Source organism: Cucurbita pepo, chromosome LG13 (assembly GCF_002806865.2).
Source record: "Cucurbita pepo subsp. pepo cultivar mu-cu-16 chromosome LG13, ASM280686v2, whole genome shotgun sequence".
Taxonomy (NCBI): domain Eukaryota; kingdom Viridiplantae; phylum Streptophyta; class Magnoliopsida; order Cucurbitales; family Cucurbitaceae; genus Cucurbita; species Cucurbita pepo.
This window is the reverse complement of record NC_036650.1, coordinates 559,378-582,753: the sequence shown is the minus strand read 5'-3', so window position 1 is coordinate 582,753 and position 23,376 is coordinate 559,378. Positions and strand designations below refer to the sequence as shown.

General features: G+C 34.3%; 2 protein-coding genes across 4 annotated transcripts; both read right to left on the bottom strand.

Moving 5' to 3' along the window:
• Window positions 1-129: 129 nt before the first annotated feature.
• LOC111808679 (serine/threonine-protein kinase TIO) lies at window positions 130-14,111 on the bottom strand. 2 transcript variants are annotated; one of them, XM_023694813.1, is made up of 23 exons: window positions 13,922-14,111; window positions 13,299-13,389; window positions 13,149-13,223; window positions 12,770-12,862; window positions 12,449-12,523; window positions 12,226-12,318; window positions 11,434-11,497; window positions 10,985-11,069; window positions 10,242-10,314; window positions 10,086-10,154; window positions 9,906-9,986; window positions 9,530-9,626; window positions 9,299-9,448; window positions 8,542-8,680; window positions 7,453-7,624; window positions 6,318-6,416; window positions 5,695-6,234; window positions 4,440-5,588; window positions 3,869-4,102; window positions 2,324-2,467; window positions 2,123-2,203; window positions 1,419-1,607; window positions 130-628 (listed from the first exon to the last, which is right to left on the bottom strand). In XM_023694813.1, the coding sequence occupies exons 2-23, from the start codon at window positions 13,386-13,388 to the stop codon at window positions 383-385; spliced, it is 4,038 nt and encodes a 1,345-aa protein (XP_023550581.1). In that variant the 5' UTR covers window position 13,389; window positions 13,922-14,111; the 3' UTR covers window positions 130-382. The 2 variants fall into 2 exon arrangements, with proteins under 2 accessions (XP_023550581.1, XP_023550582.1); XM_023694814.1 differs by having other exon boundaries at window positions 9,299-9,430.
• A 1,160-nt stretch (window positions 14,112-15,271) lies between these two features.
• Window positions 15,272-21,850, bottom strand: LOC111808678 (ADP-ribosylation factor 1-like). 2 transcript variants are annotated; one of them, XM_023694811.1, is made up of 7 exons: window positions 21,596-21,850; window positions 20,501-20,591; window positions 18,850-18,965; window positions 17,720-17,779; window positions 17,572-17,637; window positions 15,554-15,753; window positions 15,272-15,485 (listed from the first exon to the last, which is right to left on the bottom strand). In XM_023694811.1, exons 1-6 carry the CDS (start codon window positions 21,650-21,652, stop codon window positions 15,565-15,567), a joined length of 579 nt encoding a protein of 192 aa, XP_023550579.1. In that variant the 5' UTR covers window positions 21,653-21,850; the 3' UTR covers window positions 15,272-15,485; window positions 15,554-15,564. The 2 variants fall into 2 exon arrangements, with proteins under 2 accessions (XP_023550579.1, XP_023550578.1); XM_023694810.1 differs by having other exon boundaries at window positions 15,272-15,466; window positions 21,596-21,849.
• Between the last annotated feature and the right edge of the window lie 1,526 nt (window positions 21,851-23,376).

Sequence of the window (23,376 nt, the reverse complement as noted above, 5' to 3'; positions counted from 1 at the left end):
ATCAATTTAGATTTGAATTGGATTCAGTCTGAGATAAAAGGAACGGAGGAAGTAGTTCGACTCGAAGAGGAGAGGGAGTAAGTAGCTCGAGATCATTCGAGGGGACCGACTAGATCCCCAAGACAAGAAGAACTGAATTCATACACTCCATCTATTGCTTCTTTTAAGTTACGAACAACCTCAATTGACTACTACAACAGGAATCAAGGCTGATAGTTATAAGAGTGCTCTTGTTTAGTCAACAAAATATTACTATACAAGACTGTACATTCAAACTACGGCTCTATAAACGCGTAAAGAATATAACTGACCTCAACACTCTAATAAGCTTCAGCTTCAAGCATTCTTGTAAGCCAAAGATGACAAGGAGATTGGTGGAGATTCAAGCTTCAGCTACTTTGCTGACAATTACAGAGGCATATTTGGCAATTATTGATTCTGGGGATTGTCGTAGCTGCCCGATCACTGGAAACAGCTTTGATGAAACAAGGAACTGTCGGCAGGGTGCGTGTGCACACATCTTTGCCAATGAAAACAAGGCTATCTTGAGAGGAGACTCATTTGCTGCATCTTTTTTGCTTGGATTCAAGGCTACTGCCGAACAGTCAGCCACCAACTTTAATAAAGCCTGCATAATAATACCGTTGTGAATCATTTACGGGTCTGGAACAAAAATGAGTGCAGCCATAATACCGTTCAGAACGAACATTGATAGCCATAAGAACATTTGTCCCTATACTCATTCAAATTACCTAAAAAAAGAAGAATATCGATTATGAACCCACACAAATTTCAGTCTAGCTCTATTGTCATCCAGTCTAATCACAATGATCTTCCATAAACATCAGGACAATGTGTTTTCAAACCACTAAAGAAACAAAATGAATAAATGAAGATGTCGGGCTCCTGGTATTTTCACTAAAATCAGATCACAAATACTAAAGCTCCTCTTGTAATTTGGGAGGTTGGAAGCCAAATTTCAAAACAAACATTATAGGCTACATTTCACATGATATGATCAACATTACTGGATTTGAATAATGTGTAAAACACCCAACCTTCAAACTCTGAGGGCGTTTGGTTTTTTCAATTTTCAACAAGAATCCCATTTTGACACATGCCCGTATTAAACTTCCAGCAACCTTACACATATTATGTATGTAACCTTACAAGTTAAAAGATTTGGGTAAACTACATAGTCACTGAAGTGCATACAAATATCTTTAATAGATCTGAGTAAGGACAGGACAGGACTTATCTTTAATAGGTCTTAGTACATAATCTCAAGAAAACTTCTGTATTTGGCTCTTTTAATTTTCAAGTTTCATACTTTTAGCTAGCAAGGACAGGACTTTCATTAGCGAAATTCTTGGGAGGCAAGTAAGCAACAAGATTAAGGTATTGATAGGTTTACAGACCTGCATTGCACCTCTGGAAACAATATCCTCACAGAGCATGTTGGAGTTGCGAACAAGGTTACTTAGTGCACCTGCCGCATTTGCTTTCGTTTTGTCTTCCTCAGATGATACCAGTAGATTTGCTAGCTGAGGTATCGATCTCCTGAGCTGTCCATACAACGTGTCATCATGGTAGGCAGCATTTCCGATCTGGAGAAAAGAAAAGGCCAAGTGCATCAGATTTCACATCAACTATTATTTTGGTTCAAGTTATAAACGAAAAGGGGACTAAAAGAAAAGGCCAAGTGCATCAGATTTCACATCAACTATTATTTTGGTTCAAGTTATAAACGAAAAGGGGACTAGCTGTTGTTTGGAATTTTACTGATTCGCTTACTTGATATTAAAAACACACCTGCATGACTTGTTTTTAATTGAAAATAGCGTCTTGCCTTCTGTTAAAATCAATCAGTGGATGGCATTGTAATTTTAATCTAATTTTACTTTATTTTGAAAAAATAAAGAAAAAAAGTAGTTACTCAAAAAATCATAATCTCATGCATTTGAGAGAATAAATTTGTTATTGCTCTTAACTCCAAAATGCAGTTTTCCAAACACACTGGCAATTTGATGAGTAAAGAAAGTGCATTTGCTAGTTTCAAATGAAGATATTCGAAGGATTTCAGTCCTATTAAAAAGCAGTAATGGGGAAGAACAAAACTTACAGCAAAGCATGCAAACTTTCTCGTGCGTTTGTCCAGATCAGAGCATCTATCAATTAGAAGGTTGATTATTTCATACCTTTCCTGCAAGTTTCAACATGATAGGTTGAGTACACTTGAAACAAAGGATGACACAGTTAAATAAAATATAAATCCACATAACACAACTACAAAGGTGATAGTAATTTGCATCTCACAACTTACCAAGGAACCATAAAAGTAAGAACTATGCCGACACATATTTCCCAGGGCACTGCAGGCCTTTGCTCGTATATTTGGATCTTCATGTGAAAGGAAATCCTTTAGGAACTCCAAAATAGATGCTCCATTGATGTATTCATAAAATGCCTAAAATACAAAAGTCATCAACATTGTCCAAGGTACTATTCATTACGATACCAAGGTAAAATATTGATCAGTCGCGCTTGTAAAAAGTAAATTTCAACAAAAACCTACTTTAAACTATTTTGCAGAGCCACAAGGACAGAATGAAAGAAAAGAGTCTTTTACACCAAAAAAAATGCCAAGTAATATGGTATGAAATAAAAGAACTTTGTCGATAGTATAGGTTACTGGATGTATATATATTATACCTGATGTCTTCTGTTAAAACACCAATAAACCCAAAAGCTTAAACCGATGGGGTATCTTTTATCAGTACTTTACACTTCTTCTCACTTTTGAACATAGAAATTTATAAAACATCCAACAAGTGAATATTAATATCAACAGCCTAAATTGAACGAAAAATTTAATCTTTTATCAGCATTTAACACTTTCTATAATACCCAATGTTATAAGGGACCAACCAAGAGTATGCTTAGAAGTTGATTTCTCGTTTTCTGCTAAACTTATTTTTGGGGGATAAAATTGATTAAAGAAAATGAAAGTACAAAAGGAAGGATATATTAATTTATTAAATTTCTTTTAAATATATACATGCTTCCACTATTTCACCCACGAAATCCATGCTCTACTCTTTCACCCACGCAAGAGTTGCCTGTAAGACTCTAGTTGTATTCCTCTACTCTTTCACCCACGAAATCCATGCTAAGTTCATCTATATTTTGATTTCCAAAAATGTAGTGGAAAGAAGTTTTCCACTATCCACAACTCCCTAAGCATTAAAACTACACCTCTGCGTATTTTATCACAACTCCTCTTATTGACAATCTGGATTTAATAATCACGGTATAATCAAGACAGATTTTTAATTAACACCACCTCGAAATCATAGTGCATCTCTAAAGGATTCAAGAGTCCTGAGAGACCACCAAATAGGAACTCACTTCAATTACCTCCCCTCAATATACACGCTCATGTCCTTCCCACTCCTCAGAAGTTAAAAAAAGCTCTCCTGTACATTCTAATTCCAACTAGTTTCTCCCGTTTGACACATCTCTACAACTGCTTTTTTACACACTTTATTAGATCTTCTACAGAAGGTGTATCTAAAGGAGGGGCTTATGAAATGCTCAATGAACGATGACTACCCAAAAGTTTGTCTCATCCAGTAGTCCTCTATGAGAAATTCCCACTTCTTTGAACATATACTACACAGAAAGAAGAGAAAATCAAAAGGTACAACTTTGACGAAACTACAATCTGATTATCCTTTTAACCCTTATACTTCAACAATCTCTAGTGTGATAGAATAAGAGAAACTAAGTCCATGTATTCATAGCAAGATGCTAAAATCAGGATGTCAGCATGTAATGTGAAGCACGAAAAATCAATAAAGATACTAACCTTATCCATTCGAGCTAGATCAGAAATAATCATTAAAATATCCAGTAAAATCTCCCTTGAATTTGAAGTGTCGAGCAGCCGTCTCATCCTATTTGCATCCAGCAGGCCTTTACCTACAAGTTGAACAGCCAGAGGTCGATGGCTGATCATTTTAGCAAGAAAGGCAACAGGCCTTCCAATATCCTTGAACTCTGAATATTCCAAACAACGAATGACAATACCAGGCACTCCCACCTATGAAGTTAATAAGGAATTAGATATGAAAACATCAATATTCTCAAGTCTAACTTATAGAACATACAAGTCTTCCTCGCACGTAAACCAGAAAGATAGATACTTCCTCTGGTAGAACAACAAAGTCATGAATAAGAATGCTAGAGGTTTTTTTTTTTTTTTTAATATATATATACACTCTTTTGGTAGAACAAAAAAGTGAAGAATCAAGAAGTGGGGATTTTTTTTTTTTTAACTATATAACTTATCCGATACAACAAATACTACAGTAGTCAAGGCATCACCTGAAATTTCAATTTTGATAACCAATTTTTAAATTCAATATGCAGGGTCTAACCTCTATAAGAATTTTAATATATTTTCCCAAGTCTTCCTCTATTGCTTTCACCAAATCCTTGTCATCCATGCAGACTCTTCCCCCTGGTGAACCCATGTTGAGTAGGAACCCACTGTTCACAGAAGCAGTGGCAGACGGCAAGCCTGGAGCATTTTGTACAGCAACAAAAGGAAATGCAAGAAGATCAATTACCACGTTTATTATGTCTCTGACTCCACTCTTGCCTCCACCCGGACCACCCCAACTCTTAACAAGCTTGAGATGGGCATCCGATATCAAATCAGACATTAGTTTGACATTATCATTCCTAATTAAAATCTGACGGAAAGTTAAAGACCCGCCTAAAAGGCAGTGAGATATTGATGAAACAGTCCATACAAGCCCAAGGGGAGACAGCCCAACTTGATCATTCTTGATGTCCATTCCTTGTGAACCATTTTTGGCCAGCATATTAACAAGCAGGAGAGGTATATTGCTAGCACACAACTGTTGAACAGCTAGAGGTCCACCCCACCTCAGTCTAGCCTCTAATAAGCCAACACATCCATCCATGAAGCCATGCCAGTGTGAAAGGAATTGACCAAAGTCATTTGTATGCCCATCATTGCTGCCTAGTGATGAAATTTTGAGATGATCGCATAGTGTTGCCGTTCTGGGTATTAGAGGAATAGTTATTTCAGACACCGATGACTCAACTGAAGCTCCAATTTCAAGCGAGAGAATGGATGCAAGAGCCAACATGGCAGAGGAACAATGAGGTAAAACAGCTTTTCTTATTTTATCATCAGAAGAAAAACTATGGGCAATGACTGTAAGTCGTGAGAGCTGTTTCTTTGGAGAGGTGGTCAGCATAAATAATGCAGAATTTCTCCCCATCGACTTTAAACATTGGGCAACTGTAGCCAGGAGGAGGCATGAATGCATAACCAAGGAAGAAGGATTGACCAACTTGCACTTCAGGTTACTCGTATCACCTGTTTGTGAATCTTTATTTAAAACTGAAATACATAAAGACAATACGTTGAATGCTTCTGCAACTATAGTACCGTCCCCTCCACCACTTACAACAGTAGTTACAGGGAGGGAGCTAGGCAGACCACAAAGAACACCAGGAACGATTAAATTATGCAGGCAGCACCTCTGGAGAATCTGCAATATAAATGTAATGTAACTAATATTAACTCTTGATTAAGTAAATGAAACTCAATAATCTACTTATCACAACTACAGGCTCTAAAATATTTGATATAGATACCTGAATACAAGAAGACAAGGCAGCTTCATGTCGTTGATGGAGGCAATAGTAAATAGAAACCTGTATTGCATTTGATTTAAGAAATGCCCTGGTCACTGCATCAACAATTTTTGTTGAATCTGATCCTTGTAAGGATCCTTTATCGTGATCCCTAATGTCGAGTCGGTGTAGAGAATGACTTCTAAAAGCATTCAGGGGAAATAAATAAGTGTTCTCTTTCACAAAAATAATTTCGAACGACTCTATCAGCAACCAAAGAGCTCTACAAGCTTCACAAGCAGCTCGTAGGAGAATTGAAGAACCAGAAAGAAGGCTTGCTCCTGAGGTAGCTAGGCAGAGACACAAATGATCTACCAAACCAGTTGTCTTCGCATGATCCAAAATCTTTCTCAATATTTCATTAGGAGCACAAACTACCTCAGAACCTGAACCGGAAGAAGATGCTTTAAGACCTTGAGCTACTTTCGATAACATCACAGCAACACAAGCAGTGGATTCACACACAACTTCTCCAGATAAATCTCCACTAGAACATATAACCTACAGATTTAACGAAGTTAGAGAATTGAAATATGAAAACTGAGTTACTATTTAAGCAGCAATATTCTTAAAAGAACATAAACCTGGGAAAATATTTCTGCCAAAGCGACCCAATGCCTAAAGCACAAGCTTCCAGTGACACTTCCAGACTTGCTCACCAATGTTCTAATAATTGAGAAACTCTGCAATCAAAAGTAATTCAATTTGCATCACAAACTCTCTGTTGCGTAAAGAGCTAATGAAGATTGATCCAGCTATAAAACAAAAAATATTGAGCCTGCTTTCTTCTGGGAATCAAATATACATGTCATAAAAAAAACATAGTATATAATTAAGGCTATTTGTTTTTTTCTAAAAAAAAAATCTGCATGGTACAAATGCATTAAAAACCTAATGAAGATTGATCCAGCTATAGAAGAAGAAATATTGAGCCAGCTTTATTTTGGGAATCAAATACATATTTCTAAAAAAACCATTTTAAAAAATTCAAGGTAAAAAAAAAAAAGACATGGCACAATTGCATTGAACTGAAATCTTCATAAAAATGTTCTAGAATTATAACTGCTATTCAAAATATAATTGTTAGTATAAAGTTAGTTTAGTAGCTAAACAATTCCTAGATAGATAGATAAAAAGATTCATATTCATTATACTGTAACGGCCCAAGCCCAAGCCCACCGCTAGTAGATATTGTCCTCTTTGGGCTTTCCCTTTCGGGCTTCCCTTCAAGGCTTTAAAACGTGTCTACTAGAGGAAGGTTTCCACGCCCTTATAAAAGGTGTTTTGTTCCCCTCCCCAACCAATGTGGGACATCACATATACACACCCTCATAAACCCATTTTAGAAGCATAAATTGTAACAAGTTGCAATATTGACTTAGTTATCGAAGTATTCTAATAATGAAAGATGACCCTCAATAAAGTACTTATAGAAGTACTAAGTAACAGAAAGGTGATCCCTCTGTGAAAGCAGCATAGTAAAAAGAGAAGAAATTGTTCATTTGAAAATTACGAAAATTTGTAATGCATGATGATGATGACAGGATTTAAGAATGGTAATAAATTTTATCAAAAGCAAGCACTTGCAGATCCAAAGACGCAATTGAATAGATAGAACAATGCATCACCAACATCAAGATCCTAAACTAAGGTCATATAAACATGCAACAAAATAGATGGAGATCTAACTAGCTTTAGTGAAACTTCAAAGAAATATACCTTTACTGTTAAATCATTAACTTCAACCGATTTCAGGTTTACAATAATGCTAGTGAATACAAGAAGTTCATATGTAACTTCATCAAATTGCTCGGTGCATTGAATGGCTCCAGCAGCTGCTAAGTTCGAAAGGATTCTCAATGATTGGCTTGAACTAAGTATAATTTGTTCCCTGATAAGATTTAAAACAGAAAAATATACCAAATTAGGAGAATTAAAAGTTACCAGTGCAAGAAGAAGATTTGATAACACAAATTCAGAGAAAAAAATAGAAGTAAAATTGACATCAAAACTATAATTGAAAAGTGATTATATTGTTATTAAACCAAAGACCAAGACACAACTTCCCACCTAATCAAGTGGGAACCTCATCCTCGTCCACACCTTCCCAGGAGAAATTTCTCATGATCTTCTCCAGATTTTTGCCAACAAAAACCAAGATCCTAAACGAAGATAGGAAGTAAGTCAAAATCCCACTCAAGACATGAGTCAATCTCCCACTCTTCTCTGCATCTATCAAGCTAAATTCGAATCTCTTCCTTTCAGCCCTCAGGACAAGGGGTTTTCCACCTAACCTACTGTATTCTTTTAGCTTCCCTCTATCTCTTCTTTATCATAAAATTTATAGCTGAACAGCATCTCTTCAATTATAGCCAATTAGAACTCTATCTTATAACCCTTTGGATTTAGATTTCTTTTACATATTCAGCCCCATCAATGAAACAGTTTCCTTTCCTATCAAAGAAAACGNAAAAAAAAAAAAAAAAAAAAAAAAAAAAAAAAAAACTCTAAATTTTCTATTTAAAATACTCTGAACGAGGAGAATAAGTTGGATAGAAAAAATTGGAAATTGTGCCTCAAGATGAAAATTTTCACTCTCATTGCAGTGGAACCAAGCAAAGCGGGCCACTTTAATCAACAAATAGGATCTTAATTTAAGAAAAGCTATTTAGTATTGGGCGAGAGAATATTTAAGTATATCCCATTAATTGACCCAATTTGAGATGATACACAAAAGGCCAATGTTGAATAACGAACTCACAAATGAAAATTTTGAAGTAAAATGATGGAGAATTTAAGTCTATGAACCTGCAAGAGTTCTGGGATAATTCGGACCATCTTCGTAATTGTTTCAAAATGTGGGTTAATGCTTCAGTATCTTGACTAATAACTTGTGCACCTTTCACAGTGCGCGAGTTATCTTCCAATTTGTCCAATATCTGACAACCTGAATAAAAATAGTAAATCTATAGAGACAAATCCACTTAAACAACATTGGTTTGCTTTGATTCAAAGAACGGAAACGTACTTACATATGCATAGTAAGCAAGAAACATATTATAAGCCAGGTTTTATATATATATATATATATATACACAATATAAAAATAAAATAATAATAATTATAAAAAATAAAAATAAAAACACGATGTAAACAGCCTGAAAAAAGACAAATGAAAAAAAACAAGATAAAGAGAACATGAGACAAAGAATAATATAAATCGACGGCAAACAGAAGCTTGAGAATTATCTCGGCAAAGAACTAAGATACTTTCTCATTGCCCAAGAAGAACTACTTATGCAAGCATTAGTAGGATGTTAAGAGTACAAATCAGCTTATAAGTAAACAAACCAAGAAGCAACAACAGCCGCAAGAAATGATTTTAAGGACACAAGGGCCGGAAAGTGTAGTGTTTCAAATAATGCAAGACAGAGATATTTTGATATAAGAGACCTTTGAGAATTGGAACACAAAAGGATTAACGTGTAGATTGCCTTCATAGTTGCCGGAAAAAACGTCAATAAGAGAATTAAATGAACATTCGCCAAACCAAGAAGCTTCATACCTGAATGTTTAACGTCATTGGAACTTACAAACCCTGGGAACTCCTCGGGATGGGAATTATTCCCCGTCGTCGAATTTGGACTGTTAAGCTGCGCATTGGCGTTAGGATTTACAGTCTTGTCCTGGAGACCAGCTGGAACATCAACTTTACCTTCAGTATTGTAAAATGATGGTCAAATTTCAGTGATAAATGATAAATGTTATATCTAACAAGTACAGAGGTGAACACTACCTCCAGGACTGGAAACGTTTGAAGCAAGACTACCATGTCCTTCTCCCCTCCAAGTTGGATTGCACCCCCTGGTTGCAACAGATGTAGCATGCAACTCCTGGAAACAGTTTTAGGATGTTATAGCTTCCATGATTTCACATTTAAGCATCATTCAAATATTTACATATAGACAAGCTTTATCGTAATGACAAGGACTACTGTGTTATGGTACAATGCTAGTTGGTGCAATGTTAGCTGGCACAATTTTGAAGCAAATGGAGAATACACTCTAAAGATCTTGTATCTCGCCAAAATTTTGACGCAAATCTGAAACGATACACTGCTTCCCAGATCATATTTATAACAAAATTGTTGTAACCAACATGAAATCCATTACCTTCATTTCCAGCTCATCTGAAGTTTCTTTAACAAAAGGATGTTCCAGAAGAGCAGGCCATGTGAGTCGATTTTGAGGTACCTATTCCCAATTTGAGCAAAAATCAATTAAAAATTTGAAGTCAGCACACATAATTGAAAAACTGGTAAATGGAATCAGGTACTGCAACTTCAGAATAACCTTGTTGAGCAATCCCTTCAAAAAGCTCTTGAAACTTGAACTCATATTGTCAGGATATTTAACTGGATCCTGGTTTTTTGAATGTAAAATTAGCTAGCACTTCGAAATTTTAGCAAAATAAAACATGGATAAATATCAAGTCATGACATAAAATACCTTTACGATGTGCCGAATCAAAGCATACACTGAGTTAGTGTAAAATGGAGGTTGGCCAACAAACAACTCATACCTGTTTCAGCCAGTTTTCATTTTCAGTTTACTAGGGAGAATAACTGTCAACTATCACGTTCACAATAATCCTATGGTTGGGCATTAGATCACTACTTCCATAAACAGTGCATAAGCATCAACAAAATCAGCGCCGTAACTTGAAATTGAGTAATTCTATGAAGTGGACCAATGTACCTCTTAAGTACAGGAATTACTAGAAAACAATGACTATTTTCTCCACTATTTATGGCTTTTTAATCAATTACAGTCTTTGATATACCTTGAGCTTCATTTACTCAATTGTGACATAAAAATAAAACTTATAAAAGAACACAAGGACTTTGCTCAACATACACACATGCAACAGTGAATGAGGACTTCATCAATAAAACGCAAGTATATATGTAACTTACCCTTGTTCGCCACAAGTAATCTCTTATGACATACGAATCATGAAAAGTAGAGAATCTATTAAAACGTTGCAACATCTAATATAGCTCGATTGACAATTCTATGGAATAATAGCATATGGATGAAAATTGAACAAAAACATAAAATCGTAGAGAACAAAGAGATTATTCAACTAACAATTAAGAAAATCAGATGCAACATAAGAATAAAAAGTACATAATTTCTAAGTAGAAGATAATGTACAGAAATAAAATCAAAGACAACAATAATCCACGTACAATATCACTCCCAATGACCACAGGTCTGCAGTGTGATTATAAGGTTGTTCACGGACCAATTCTGGAGCCATGTACAAAGGCGTGCCTGAATAAAATTAATAAAACAATATTAATAAACAAACAGGGAGTGTGGTTGTACTGTTCAAATGACTTTATAATAATTTAAAACTAGAGACCAAGATGAAATGCCTCATATTGTTATCAAAGAAACTTTACATTTTCATAAAGCAGATGAATGTCCAATACATCATTGCTCAAGATCATTTTATATTTACAAGAAAACTAACGACAAGTAACTCTAACCATTCACTAGTAATCAGGTAGAGCATGCAATAGAAGTTTCCCTTTAATGCGAAAAAAGGAGGGATGTCGATATTTGACAACCAGATGCAAATTTTCCTTTTCTATTCCTGATCAATCATACAGAGAGAACAATTGGAACAACTTACCTTTTATTGATCGTAAAACAACAGTATTTGTCGACATTGCTCGAGCAAACCCAAAATCACAAAGCTGGGGTAAATAAACCATAAAAAGAGTACGGGATATCAGTATGAAAATGCCTAAAATTATTAAAAAGTAAGAAAAATGTTGTACTAGAAATAATAGCATATAAAGAAAATTTGGATGCAACAAATTGGTATTACACTAATACATTAAATCACATTATTTCATCAATGCATGACGAAAAGGTTGTCATAAGAAAAAAAAAGTAATTTTAATAAACTCACGTAACGATGTACTGAATTGACGAGAATCAAAAGCAAGCTGCTTAACAATCAGGGAAAAAAACAAAATCAAGCTCATTTTTATAGTTCTAAACCATTCATCAACGTTCTCACAAAAGCTCTGTCATATGACCGTTTGTACATGCACCACAAGCTAGGTGTGACAAAGAAAAACTAAGGAGTGTTGAGATTTGAGGTTTCTCCTAACTAAATTTCAATTTTGAGTTTCTTAAGTTTCTAACTTTGTTATTAGATTTAATTTTCAGCTTGATGTTTTAAGTTGATGTTAGATCTAACATTTCGGTTTTTAGTTCTTTTATAAATTTGGTGACGCATAATTTATGTGTATTGACATGTCATTCATGATAATTTAGAATGCATCTGCTTCATACTACCCAGACAAATTTGATACAATAGGACACTTAAAGAAGTTACTACTATTCACTTAGAGAACACTTGAGAAGTTCTGCTAGTAACAGAGACATGGTCAATAAGCATAAGGTGAGGGCAAACCTTAACAACAGATCCAGCTCCAATAAGAATGTTTTGGGGCTTCATATCACGATGGATGATACGATTAGAGTGTAAGTAGTGCAATGCTCTTACCTGAAAGTAATTGTTCTAATCAGGTTAAGAGAAATTTCAAAATTCATACAATTGAATGATTCTATAAAGTCTCAGTAACCCAATATTAAGATAATCATTGACCAAGAAAAGAGATAAATTCATGGATTACCAACTGCTTTGCAATTGCTTGAACTTGTTCTTCGGGAAGGCATTTATCATCCTCAAGGATCTCAAAAAGTTCACCCTACCAATCAGAAATTGTCACATACGTGAAACTAATGTTGCACATAAGCTAGGTTTTGGTATATACGTGAAACAATATTATATATATATGTTCTTAACATATATGTATGTATGTATATATGCATTTATACGTATCATCACTCCATACAGAATGTGAATGTTTTGGAACCTACAATTAAATGGCAAAAATGTATGCTTTGAACATATATGTGTTTAATCAATATCAAGAAATAAGAAGAAGAATTACTTGTGCAAATTCTGTGACAACACAAAACTCTTGCGGGCTTTCAAACGAGTCGAGCATTTCGATGATATTTTCATGCTTCAGCTTTCTTAGTATCTGCAACGTTATGACACCAAATACCTTAACTTTACGCAGGAAAAGAATAATTAATCTCAATAAATAATGACCATTCTTCACTTATCATACGTGATTGCTTAGAAACAGGAAATATTATAAAGAAAGAAGAAAATATGTATGTCTAGCACCTTAAATAAATTTCTATACAACAATTGGGAACACAGAGATACAAAAGATGCCATCAATATAATGCTCTACAAAGAAACGTTATACACGATTACAGACCGTACACATGCCAGGAATGCCAAGTAAACTAGTCGGGTACCTCAATCTCCTGTCTTAAATTGTGAATGTCTTTCTCGCTTTTTCCATGCTTCATAATAAACTTCATTGCAACGGTCTGAGAAGGGCCGTAAACAACTTAAATTAATAATTTTAACGAGTAAAGCAAAAACCATATAAGTTCGCAATTCACCTGGCCTGTGTTCTTCCGCCTTCCCTTGTACACTTTTCCAAAAGAGCCCTCCCCAACAAGCTCAATTACATGGTAATTTTCAACACACATTCTGTGAATGGAAAAGAATAAAAATATATCATTGCTCTGAATGGAAAAAGTATAGAACATACCATTGCAGCAACAACAATAAACAAGATAGAATGGATAGAAAATAGTACTTCCATCAGATCACTTACAATTTCTAGCATAACACTAATCAATATGGCAACTGTACGACTGGTTCATTTCGCAGCAAGGGCAAGATTAAGACACAAAATGTTGTAAATCTTTTTCATCAGAAATGCGATCAGTGCCGAACAAAAAACATAATCCAAAAACAATGTAGTACAAGTAGAAAACCAATAACATCAAATTATGAGTCATGAAATCATGGGACGCAAAACAGGGTCCCGATGAGTCCAAATGGATCAAGTGGAAGTGGACTGGAACCAAACAGAGAGTGAAAATACTACTGACGAGTAACTAAGCTACCGATTGAAACCGCTGGAGGGGATCTAGGAGAAATCAGTCTTAAAATTCAAGTAACCAAACAAATGGGCCAATAAATTAAAAAAGACGACGAAAGACGAGTAAGGAACTACCTGCTAAAATCGGCGGAGCCTGACGATTACAGAAAATCGTTCCTGACTTCTTCTTGTCCGATCGAAAATCAGCTCAAAGCAACTGTATCAGAGATCTGAACCTAAACTTGAACTGCGATTACACATACAGCAAAGGCACCACAGCCAGAGAGAGAGAGAGAGAGAGAGATGAGATTGGGGATTTTCTCTTTCCCCCGCATATGTATTTGAAAATTGAACCGCAACGTTCGGATTTGGGTATTATAACGGTTCGAAAATGGCTTCTCGGGCTTAACCAATTTTCCGGTTTTGAACCGGCTATCTCCCGTAAACGGGTAGGTTTGGGAAAATAGTACAAAATAAATAAATATTATTTTAGTTTTTGTAATTCTGGTTTTATTTTCTTTTAACCTATGTACTTTCAAAGTTAATTTTTATAGAAATTAATTAAATAATAAGTATAGTTTAATAGGTACATTTAAATTTTAAAATATATATATATGGAAATTAAAATTATATTTTTAGCAGAAAATAAGATAATTTTCACCAAATTTTAAAAAAATTACATTAATATCCTTTTAAAAACTTTAAAAAATATAATATATAGACAAAAAAAAACCATTTATATCTTGTTTCAACGATAACTTTTATAAACTTTCGAAATTACGTAAATATAGTTAATCTTTTAAGGAAAAAATGGTTAAAAAATGCATTTTCCGACTAAACTATTTTTTCTTTTTAAGTTAAAAATATTAATGAAATTTTAAAAAATTAATAAATATTATTAGAACTGATACAAATTACAACAAAAGTATTTTTTTTTTTTAGAGTTACATGTATTAAAACATTTAAAATTTAAAGAATATTATTGAAAAAATGTAAAAAGTTTATAAGTAGTTCGTATAATTTTTAACAAAATTTTAGTTTCAATGTTGTTGCNTTTTTTTTTTTTTTTTTTTTTTTTTTTTTTTTTTTTTTTTTTTTTTTTACTGTTTTTAAATTGTTAAAATAAAACATAAAATTATTGTAATCATATAGCTTTGCTCGTGTTTTGATGCCCCCAAACATAGTAGCCAAAAAAAGATAGAACGACAAATTCTAAGACATAAGACACATTATATTTAGTCAACCATGATAGTATTAGAAGTTCTCTCGTCAATTTAACTGCATAGTTAAGTGAACAAGACATCAATTATCATTTTAATTGACAGTTGTTTGATCCCCTACTCCCGTAGTCGTTGAACTTAAAAAAGGTTCTCACATGGGTTACTCGAGAATTCGAAAAAGGGTCCAAAAAAACACCATCCGACATTTTTCAGCATTTCAAAATAAATATACTAACGTAAAGAGAGATGGAAGGAGAGGAAATTATGTGCAAGAAGATATATATATATATATATATAGATAGATAGATAGATTACATTCTAGTCAGTTAACATTCAAAGGTGAAGGCCAAAGAGTAGGCACCTGATAATTTCAAGTTTGATAAGGGAAACAAGACACTCTGATTACAATTTGAAATCTGCAAACTGTAGGAGTCAGCGGCTTCGACCAGCCAACCTGGACCTGCACAGCACAAGCGAGTCTAAATGCTTTTTAATGGCTGAAGAGGCCAGCAAAGAGGAAGAAGATCGAGGGAAAATTGAATGAAACCTTTTATATCTTTAAAATGATGTCCCTACTGAAGAATATCCAGCAGCTCTCATCTCCTTGAGAGTTCCAGCTAACCAGTCTAAACCCTCGTAAAGTCCATCTCCTCTGAGAGCACACGTTCCTTGTATGTGCCATTTTCTGTGTTTGAGATCGAATAGACCCAGTCCTTGACATACTTCCATTGGTGTCATGGCTCCTTTCTGGACGAACAAAATCATTAAAAATTGCGTTAGAATGAACTAAGAGATATCAAAATCATTATTGATGCTATTACTTACTATTGCATGTGAAATCGAACTTGAACGAAAGAAGAGATGTATGAACAAGACAAAGAAAAGCCTGTTGCAAGAAATAAGTTCTTGCGAATGGAAAAAAGTGTGGTTTGAACACGTGGGGGTTGTTCTTATTTTACCCGAAGAGTTTGATTTAGACCCCGATCGTATTTCTCCCAAGATTAAAGAAAAAATGGGTAATCCATCTTTTCAAAGCTATCGTCCCATTAAAAAAAATATTCTTGGGATAGGCCCGTTCCTAATCAGAAATATAGTGAAATCACATTTCCTATTCTTTCCCCGGACCCTGCGACTAAAAAAGATGTTCACTTCTTAAAATATTTCATATACATAGGTGGGAACAGGGGTCGAACCCTCTAACACAGAGGACCATGTGGTTATTGGTGCTGACAGTGCTATCTTAATTGATGAATTGGGTAGGTGTTTTCCAGTTTGACCCTTGTATCTTTGCTGGGGGATTTCATCATGAATTTGTGGGTTTCTCAATTATCATCAGGCAGGCAACAACTTCCATCTTTCTTCGGTGGAACGAGAGCTAATATTCGATGACGTGTAGACTTGATCCTATGCGATCTTCATCAAGTAACTCTTTTATATGGTCAAAAGGTTTATCCCTTAGGACTCTCATGCAAATAACGTTTTGTTGGGTACAAAGAAGCAGGATTAAAGTTGATTTGGTGCTAAATATTTCTCAAGAAAAGGTAAGGCGCCTATAAATCACCAGTGTTCAACTTCACCTTCAATGCTTCATATATAAAGTGCTTGACAAGCACAGCTGAAGACACATTGCACTCTTTCGTCTAGAACTGGACAAAAGCTCAGTTTTAATATCAAACCAAAGAAACTAATAGATGTTATGCCCTATATAAGGCTTGGACATGATTTTGTTATGGGGTAACTGCGACCTAATATGGTGTGGCAAGAGACCATTTGAATTCATAGGTCATCTGATCTTAATAAAAGTTTACAATTGATCATGGCACAATATCAACTTCACCTTTCTTTATTCACCCTACTTTGCATGGACAAGGCTGGTGTCTTATGGCTTCAAGAGCTGGCTTTAAATACGCATGGACTCCATACTTGATACTCCCGCTATCTATCTGTCTATACTCATATTCCGACCCCTACCATTCACTACGTAATATGTTTTGAGATTCGGACGACACAAGAGGGATCAGACAAACTTGAGGGGCTAGAAGCAATCTCTAAACCGCATAATCAAGGTAGATTACTTTCTAAAACGATACTTCGTCCTCTTCAAGTATGAAAACATTTCTGTTCTTTTTCTTTGACTAAATGTAAGGACCTGATTTTTAAGATAACAACTAAAAATATATTGGAAACAAAATCTAAAAATATCCGTTATTCAGAAACAGAACCGATTGTCCAAATAAATATCAAATACTCAGTATTCAATATTCTTGTTCACAATTCACGTTAGTTACAGGTCCTTTTCGCAACTTGGGCTTGTTAGAAACTAACCTTTGTTCTTATGACATGGCATGTGTATCTCAAAGAGAGGAGTAATACTAATATTACAACTAGCTCAGACCTTTATCACATATGCATCATGTACTTCACGTATCAGTGCAGGTTTGTAAAATGAAGCAGGTTGAAGAGTTTATCTTTTGTCTTCCCAACCCATAATATACAACCAAATTATGGATATACAACATTAATTATTTATACAGTATGTACCAGAAGAAGATGAGATATACATACCATATCCTGCTTATTCGCAAAGACCAATATGACACTGTTCAGCATAAATGGATCGTTAATGATGGCCTGAAAGAAAAATTACATATCAGCAAACAAAGGGTTGCCCATAACGCCATACGTAAATGCACAATGCAACTTGAGCCATAACCTGAAATTCTGTTTTTGCCTTCCCAATTCTCTCTCGGTCCAAGGAGTCAACCACATAAATCTGCACGAGTAAAGCTATCAGTATAAGGACTTGTTTCTGTTAGATGAATATTAGGAGAGAATGTAAGATCATCTTACAATAATTTATAAGAAAAAGACCAATAATAGGCTTCTATGAACAAGAAAGGAGGTCAATAAATAAACAATAACTCCAGAATGATACTTTATACTATAAAATCAAATTGAATGTTAAAAAGAAACCTGAAGAATAAAAATCCAAATTTCAAAATTCATTGACATCCCTTACTAGTTCTTAGTTTTGGGAGGATAAAAATATATTCATATATTAATATGTGCAATTTAGAACTTTTTGGACAGGGGAAGACCTAATCCACGAATGTGTGGGCACCAGGACATGAACCAATCCTTCTAGTTGACATCAGCGTGTGAATCAACTAGAAGGCACAAATCAGCTTAGGGTGGAGGAATCAGCAACAAAAAAACAAATTGAAAAGCGTGAACAACGACAATCAAACATGAATTGAATGGTGCAAATGTCTGACCAAAAATGGATTGAGGAGAAGCCACCTTGGCAGCATACTGGTACACAACTGAGGAAGGTTTAAGCGACGACCATACTTGAATGGCGAACATGGCACCAACAACCACGAAGATCTAGAAGTAGGGTGCATCACTTAGACATTGCAACTAAGGCTCTGAAGATAGATAGTACAAGTGGCAACTAGGGTTTTTTAAGGATCAAGGTTTACTGCTCTATGTTAAATTATCACTGAATCCAAAAGCTTAAGTTGAGGAGTTGCGGTAAACTTAAACTTGTATCAATACTTTAACATCCCTATTTGTGGGTTTGAAATTTTTTTAAGTTGGTGGAGGAATCAACATTATAGAGTTTAGACACATAACCTCTTTACTCTTGATGCCATCCTAATTTTGAGAGAATAAAAATATATTGATATGTTAATATGTGCAATTTAGGTCTTCTTATATAGAAGAGAGACCTGGTACGAACATGGAAAAAAGAACAAGGACAATAAAGGACAAATGTTTGACAATTAAAATTAGACACAAATATTTGTAAATGGTAGAAATTCTAACACTAGTAGTCATTACCAGTCCATCTGTGTTATTAAAGTAGTGACGCCATAATGGCCTCAGTTTCTCTTGTCCTCCAACGTCCCAAACAGTGAACACAACATTTTTATACTGGACTTTCTCCACATTGAAACCTGAATGGAAAATGAAAAATCAATTTAATGGCACATTAACGGGATAAAACCACCAGGTTATGATTGCAAGCACCAAACGTCTATGAATGCCTTAAAAAACTTTACTACTAATAATGGCGCAAAGAACTGAAACAATTATTAGCACAAGAAAGGCAAGAAAAACCCACACAAGAAACCAGATGACCATGTACCATCTAAGGGATATATTCGGAAGTATTAAGTTTAATTGATAAATATAAAGAAAGCGCAATTATCAATTAGTGAGGACGCAATTATAGCTTTTTTGTTCTCTCTTCAGCCCCGCACTCCCTTTCCCTTACCCCTCTCCTCTGTCCTTTCTCAGTGGCTTCCTCCACAGCCAAAGCATTTCTGAACCACCTCTCTGCAACCTCTACTTTTAGCCAACTAAATCAGATCCACAGCTTTATCCTCGACTGGCGACTGAGAAGAAATGAAAGACTCACTTCTCCAAGTATATTGTAGCAATGTAACAATTTTTAACAGAGAAGGGTTTTGAGAACTCCAGAGTTTTAATGGATGCCTCAATGGGGGACTCATGAATCTCATAAGGTGGAAAAACATCCATCCCTGTCTCAGAGACTTCAAGCTCCCAATTCTCTGGAATTAAACGGTTGGATGATTAATTACAACATTATTCAAGTTACAAACTCCATTTTCTATGACTTGATGTAAACGATGTAATCCAAAGAAATGGAAAAGCCTCAGTGCAACCTAAAATATTAAGAGCCTAGGAAGAAATACTCTCAAACCACCAAAGTAATGGTTGATAGCTTCAAATATGCTACGATCCCAATAGGTTAGAGGCAAGTTCTTGATGGAGATCCATCCACTATAACCTTCAATAAAATTCAAATGATTGTGCTTTTCACGAGACCATGTTTCAATAAGCAATTTTAAATCACCATAGAGTCTCCATTTACCATCAAATCAAAAGCCTTGAATGAGTTTCCACCCTTAAAAACTAGTAAAATCTGCCATGAAATGATTAATTGAAACAAGGTCCTTAAAAGTGGTCTTCCAGAACATCTTTAATCTCCTTCCAATTGTTGTGAGCAAACAACCTAGAAACAACCATTATAGCTCACTTCACCACTGTTTTTATCTTTCTTAACCCATTGAGAATAAGAAGACTGCAACTTTTCAACCGTACTTAAAGAATTTTTTGAGATCTCATTGACAGAAAACCCAAGCCCTTGTTTCCATTTAAGCTTTTCAATAAATCCCCCACACATTACAATAGAAAGAAGAATTTTTCTCCAAAGACAATTTCGCTAAATTCTTGATTTAGGGCATTGTCTGGCATTGTCTCAAATGTATGAATTTTGCAATACATCCCCCACGTTGTCATCTAGCATTGTCTCTAAAGCATTACACTGGAATCCTTGATTTAGGGCAGAAATATATTAGCTAGCACAGAAGTTATGATACCACAAAAAATATAGATACTTACACTCAATCAAGAAGTTAGGAAAATCCCTAGATTGAGACTTTTTGTTTAATAGTGAAGAACCTACCAATTGTGGGAACCGTCGATAAGACTTCCCCAATATGCAGCTTGTACAATATAGTTGTCTTGCCAGCCGCATCCAAGCCAAGCATGACAACCTAAACCACCTCAAGAAAAAGGAATAAAATATGTGAGGATTTGTAACCAAGCAGATAAACAATAATAGAGAATCTATGAGGCATATGGAAATACAATCCATGAGTCCGCTCTAGCTATATAAAGTGAATGAAGCAAAATCCCTAGACCTCTTTAATGGATAGTTAATTGAGAAAATACAAGAAACCCTTCCACCAGATAAGAAGTCACAAATTGATCTTCTTTCCCACAAAACGTTCTCAAGAAGTGAACCACGATTTTCGAACACAGATTGCATTCCTATGAATAAATCATAAAAACTAATATGGAAAGCAAACTACCAAATGATCCCCAACTTTTTCTAGAAAATATAATTTACAATATCTGTTCCTCGGATCGAATGGCAAAGCTAGACTTCATGCCTATAAATCAATCATCATTTGTCGAGAACAACAAACTAACGTCAACTACTAAAATCGGGTCACAAATGGACCATTTTCCCTATAATATAAGGTCTGTGCAATCAATCATGAGTCCATGAGGCTAACTTCTTGGCAAAGTCAAATTGTTAAGTATTTCCAATTCAGGGACCAACTCGACGAATTTTCCGACGTACTCGATGAATTTCCATCTCATATTACACATCAAACATAACCGAGACATATTAATGCAGTGGCTATGATAAGAATAGAGAATCCTACAATCAGAATAAAGTTTCAATTACCCAGAACTAGTATTCGCCAGATAAAACCAAACCATTTCACCAAGAGTTCATGCAGCTCTCAATCCCACTAGCATTCAGCTCTCTAGCTATAGTACCGCTACATATAAAGTAAATCAATCGAAAGAGTTTATGCAAAAATCGGCCTACAATTCTAAGCCAACCGTAAAACAAATTCAACACCAGAAAATGACGGAAGAAACCAACAACTCGCAGTGATTAACAAGATCAAAAGGCTACACAAGCGTACCAAATCCAATTCTAGAAAAATAATTTCGAAAACAAAAATAGAGAACGGTAAAATACCCGCATCTCAGAGTTGCCGAAAAATGTATCGAAGAGTCTGCTAAACGTTTGACCCATCTTCTTCCGATTTCTGGCTTTCAACTCCCGATCTCTGTGTCTAAGTCTGAAACAACGTACATGAAAATGGTTTGAAATTTTGTTTGGATTTCTTTACAGATTAGCAAAAGAAAAAAACGGTGAAATGGAAGAGAAGGAAGAGAATGTTCTGGGAAGAAACGGTGAAGAAATAGTAGCGTATGAATGCCAATGCTTTTTTCTTTTTTCTTTCTTTATTTCTTTTTTAAACAAAATTAAAATTTACACTAAAACCGTCAAGTGAATCCATTTTCGAATAAAATTTTAATTTACTTTTAAAAGGTCGAAACTTATAATATTATTTATTGTTTTTTTTTTTCTTTAAATATTAGTTTAAACCAACCATATCATTTTAAATTAATCAAAAATAATTTAAGATGCTAGAGATCAAAATTCAATTATATGTATGTATGTGTATATATATGTATGGGTGTATATAGTATATATATGTATGTGTATATATATATGTATGTGTGTATATATATGTGTGTATGTGTATATATATATTGTATGTATGTATATATATATGTATGTATCTGTGTGTGTATATATATATATATGTACGTATATATATATATATATAACTCTTTATAAAATTTAAATATCAAATATTTACGGGTCGTGCATCGATTATCATTATTTTAGTTGTGTTGCTCAAAGTTTCCTATATGTATTTTGTATATATATATATATATATATATATATATATATATATATATAACTTTTTATAAAATTTAAATATTAAATATTTATAAGTCGTAATGCATGGATTATCATTATTTTAGCTGTGCTACTCAAAGTTTAGGAAAGTCGGACTAAGAGAGCGCTCATCTTGGGGTATTCTTACTATTTTGGTGCTTTGGTTTGTTTTGCACTTGACTATCTAACGTTGGGCATGATAATTGGTACACTAAAGGTGCATCATTTCAAGTCCTCTTGTACTAGGGGAAGGTTCTCTTAATGCTCTAACGCCCACACTGAATATCGACCGAACTGTCTAACGATATTCTGAATTCAACTCACGTGTTGATTTTATGAGCGAACATCTTAATCCATAGAACATATTATAGCCCCAGGTGACGGAGAGTCGACATCGAGATGTCAAACTTCTCGTTGACATGAGCTATTGGAACCTATTATTCCAAGAGTAACTTTTATTCATTGAGCGATAACTTTTCCATGCGACATCGTCTGATCACTAAGGTCGATTTTCGTCTCTATATCAGAATATTCTTAATTTTTTTTAAAAGTATGGTAAAATTGGATTGGAACCATATTTACGGACTCACAAAAAATTATCTCGAATTTGTAACTTTCATATCTTTAAACTTTTATATAAATTTAAAAAATACCCTTAAACTTAAAAAACGGTAAAAAAAATATATATATTTATTGAAAAATCATCAGTACTTTATCTAAAAAATATCATTTTAACTTCAAACCGGTAATTAATATACTAAAAAAACATTAATTTTTTAAAATTAATTTCTTTGACAATTTCTATTCAACTTAATGGTGTTAATAATACTTTTAAAATTTTATAAATATTTATTAAATAAATTATTTACGTACAAATATTTTTTATTTTTTATTTTTAAATTTAAAAGAAAATAATAAAACTTTTAAGATATTTTTGAAATACTATTAAAAGTAAAAAGGTATATTTAGCTTATAATAAATTTCTGGTATTTTTAAAACTTTTGAGA

Excerpts from the sequence above, each read along its gene's own strand:
- LOC111808679 (XM_023694813.1), bottom strand. The coding sequence starts at position 13,388 with ATGTGTGTTGAAAATTACCATGTAATTGAGCTTGTTGGGGAGGGCTCT. Across the intron at positions 11,070-11,433 it reads TGTTTTACGATCAATAAAAG|GCACGCCTTTGTACATGGCT; the intron begins GTAAGTTGTTCC and ends AATTTTATTCAG. Across the intron at positions 8,681-9,298 it reads CAATGACGTTAAACATTCAG|GTTGTCAGATATTGGACAAA; the intron begins GTATGAAGCTTC and ends ATTTTTATTCAG.
- LOC111808678 (XM_023694811.1), bottom strand. The coding sequence starts at position 21,652 with ATGGGTCAAACGTTTAGCAGACTCTTCGATACATTTTTCGGCAACTCT. Across the intron at positions 20,592-21,595 it reads TCGGCAACTCTGAGATGCGG|GTTGTCATGCTTGGCTTGGA; the intron begins GTATTTTACCGT and ends GAGGTGGTTTAG. Across the intron at positions 15,754-17,571 it reads TTGCGAATAAGCAGGATATG|AAAGGAGCCATGACACCAAT; the intron begins GTATGTATATCT and ends TTGTTCGTCCAG.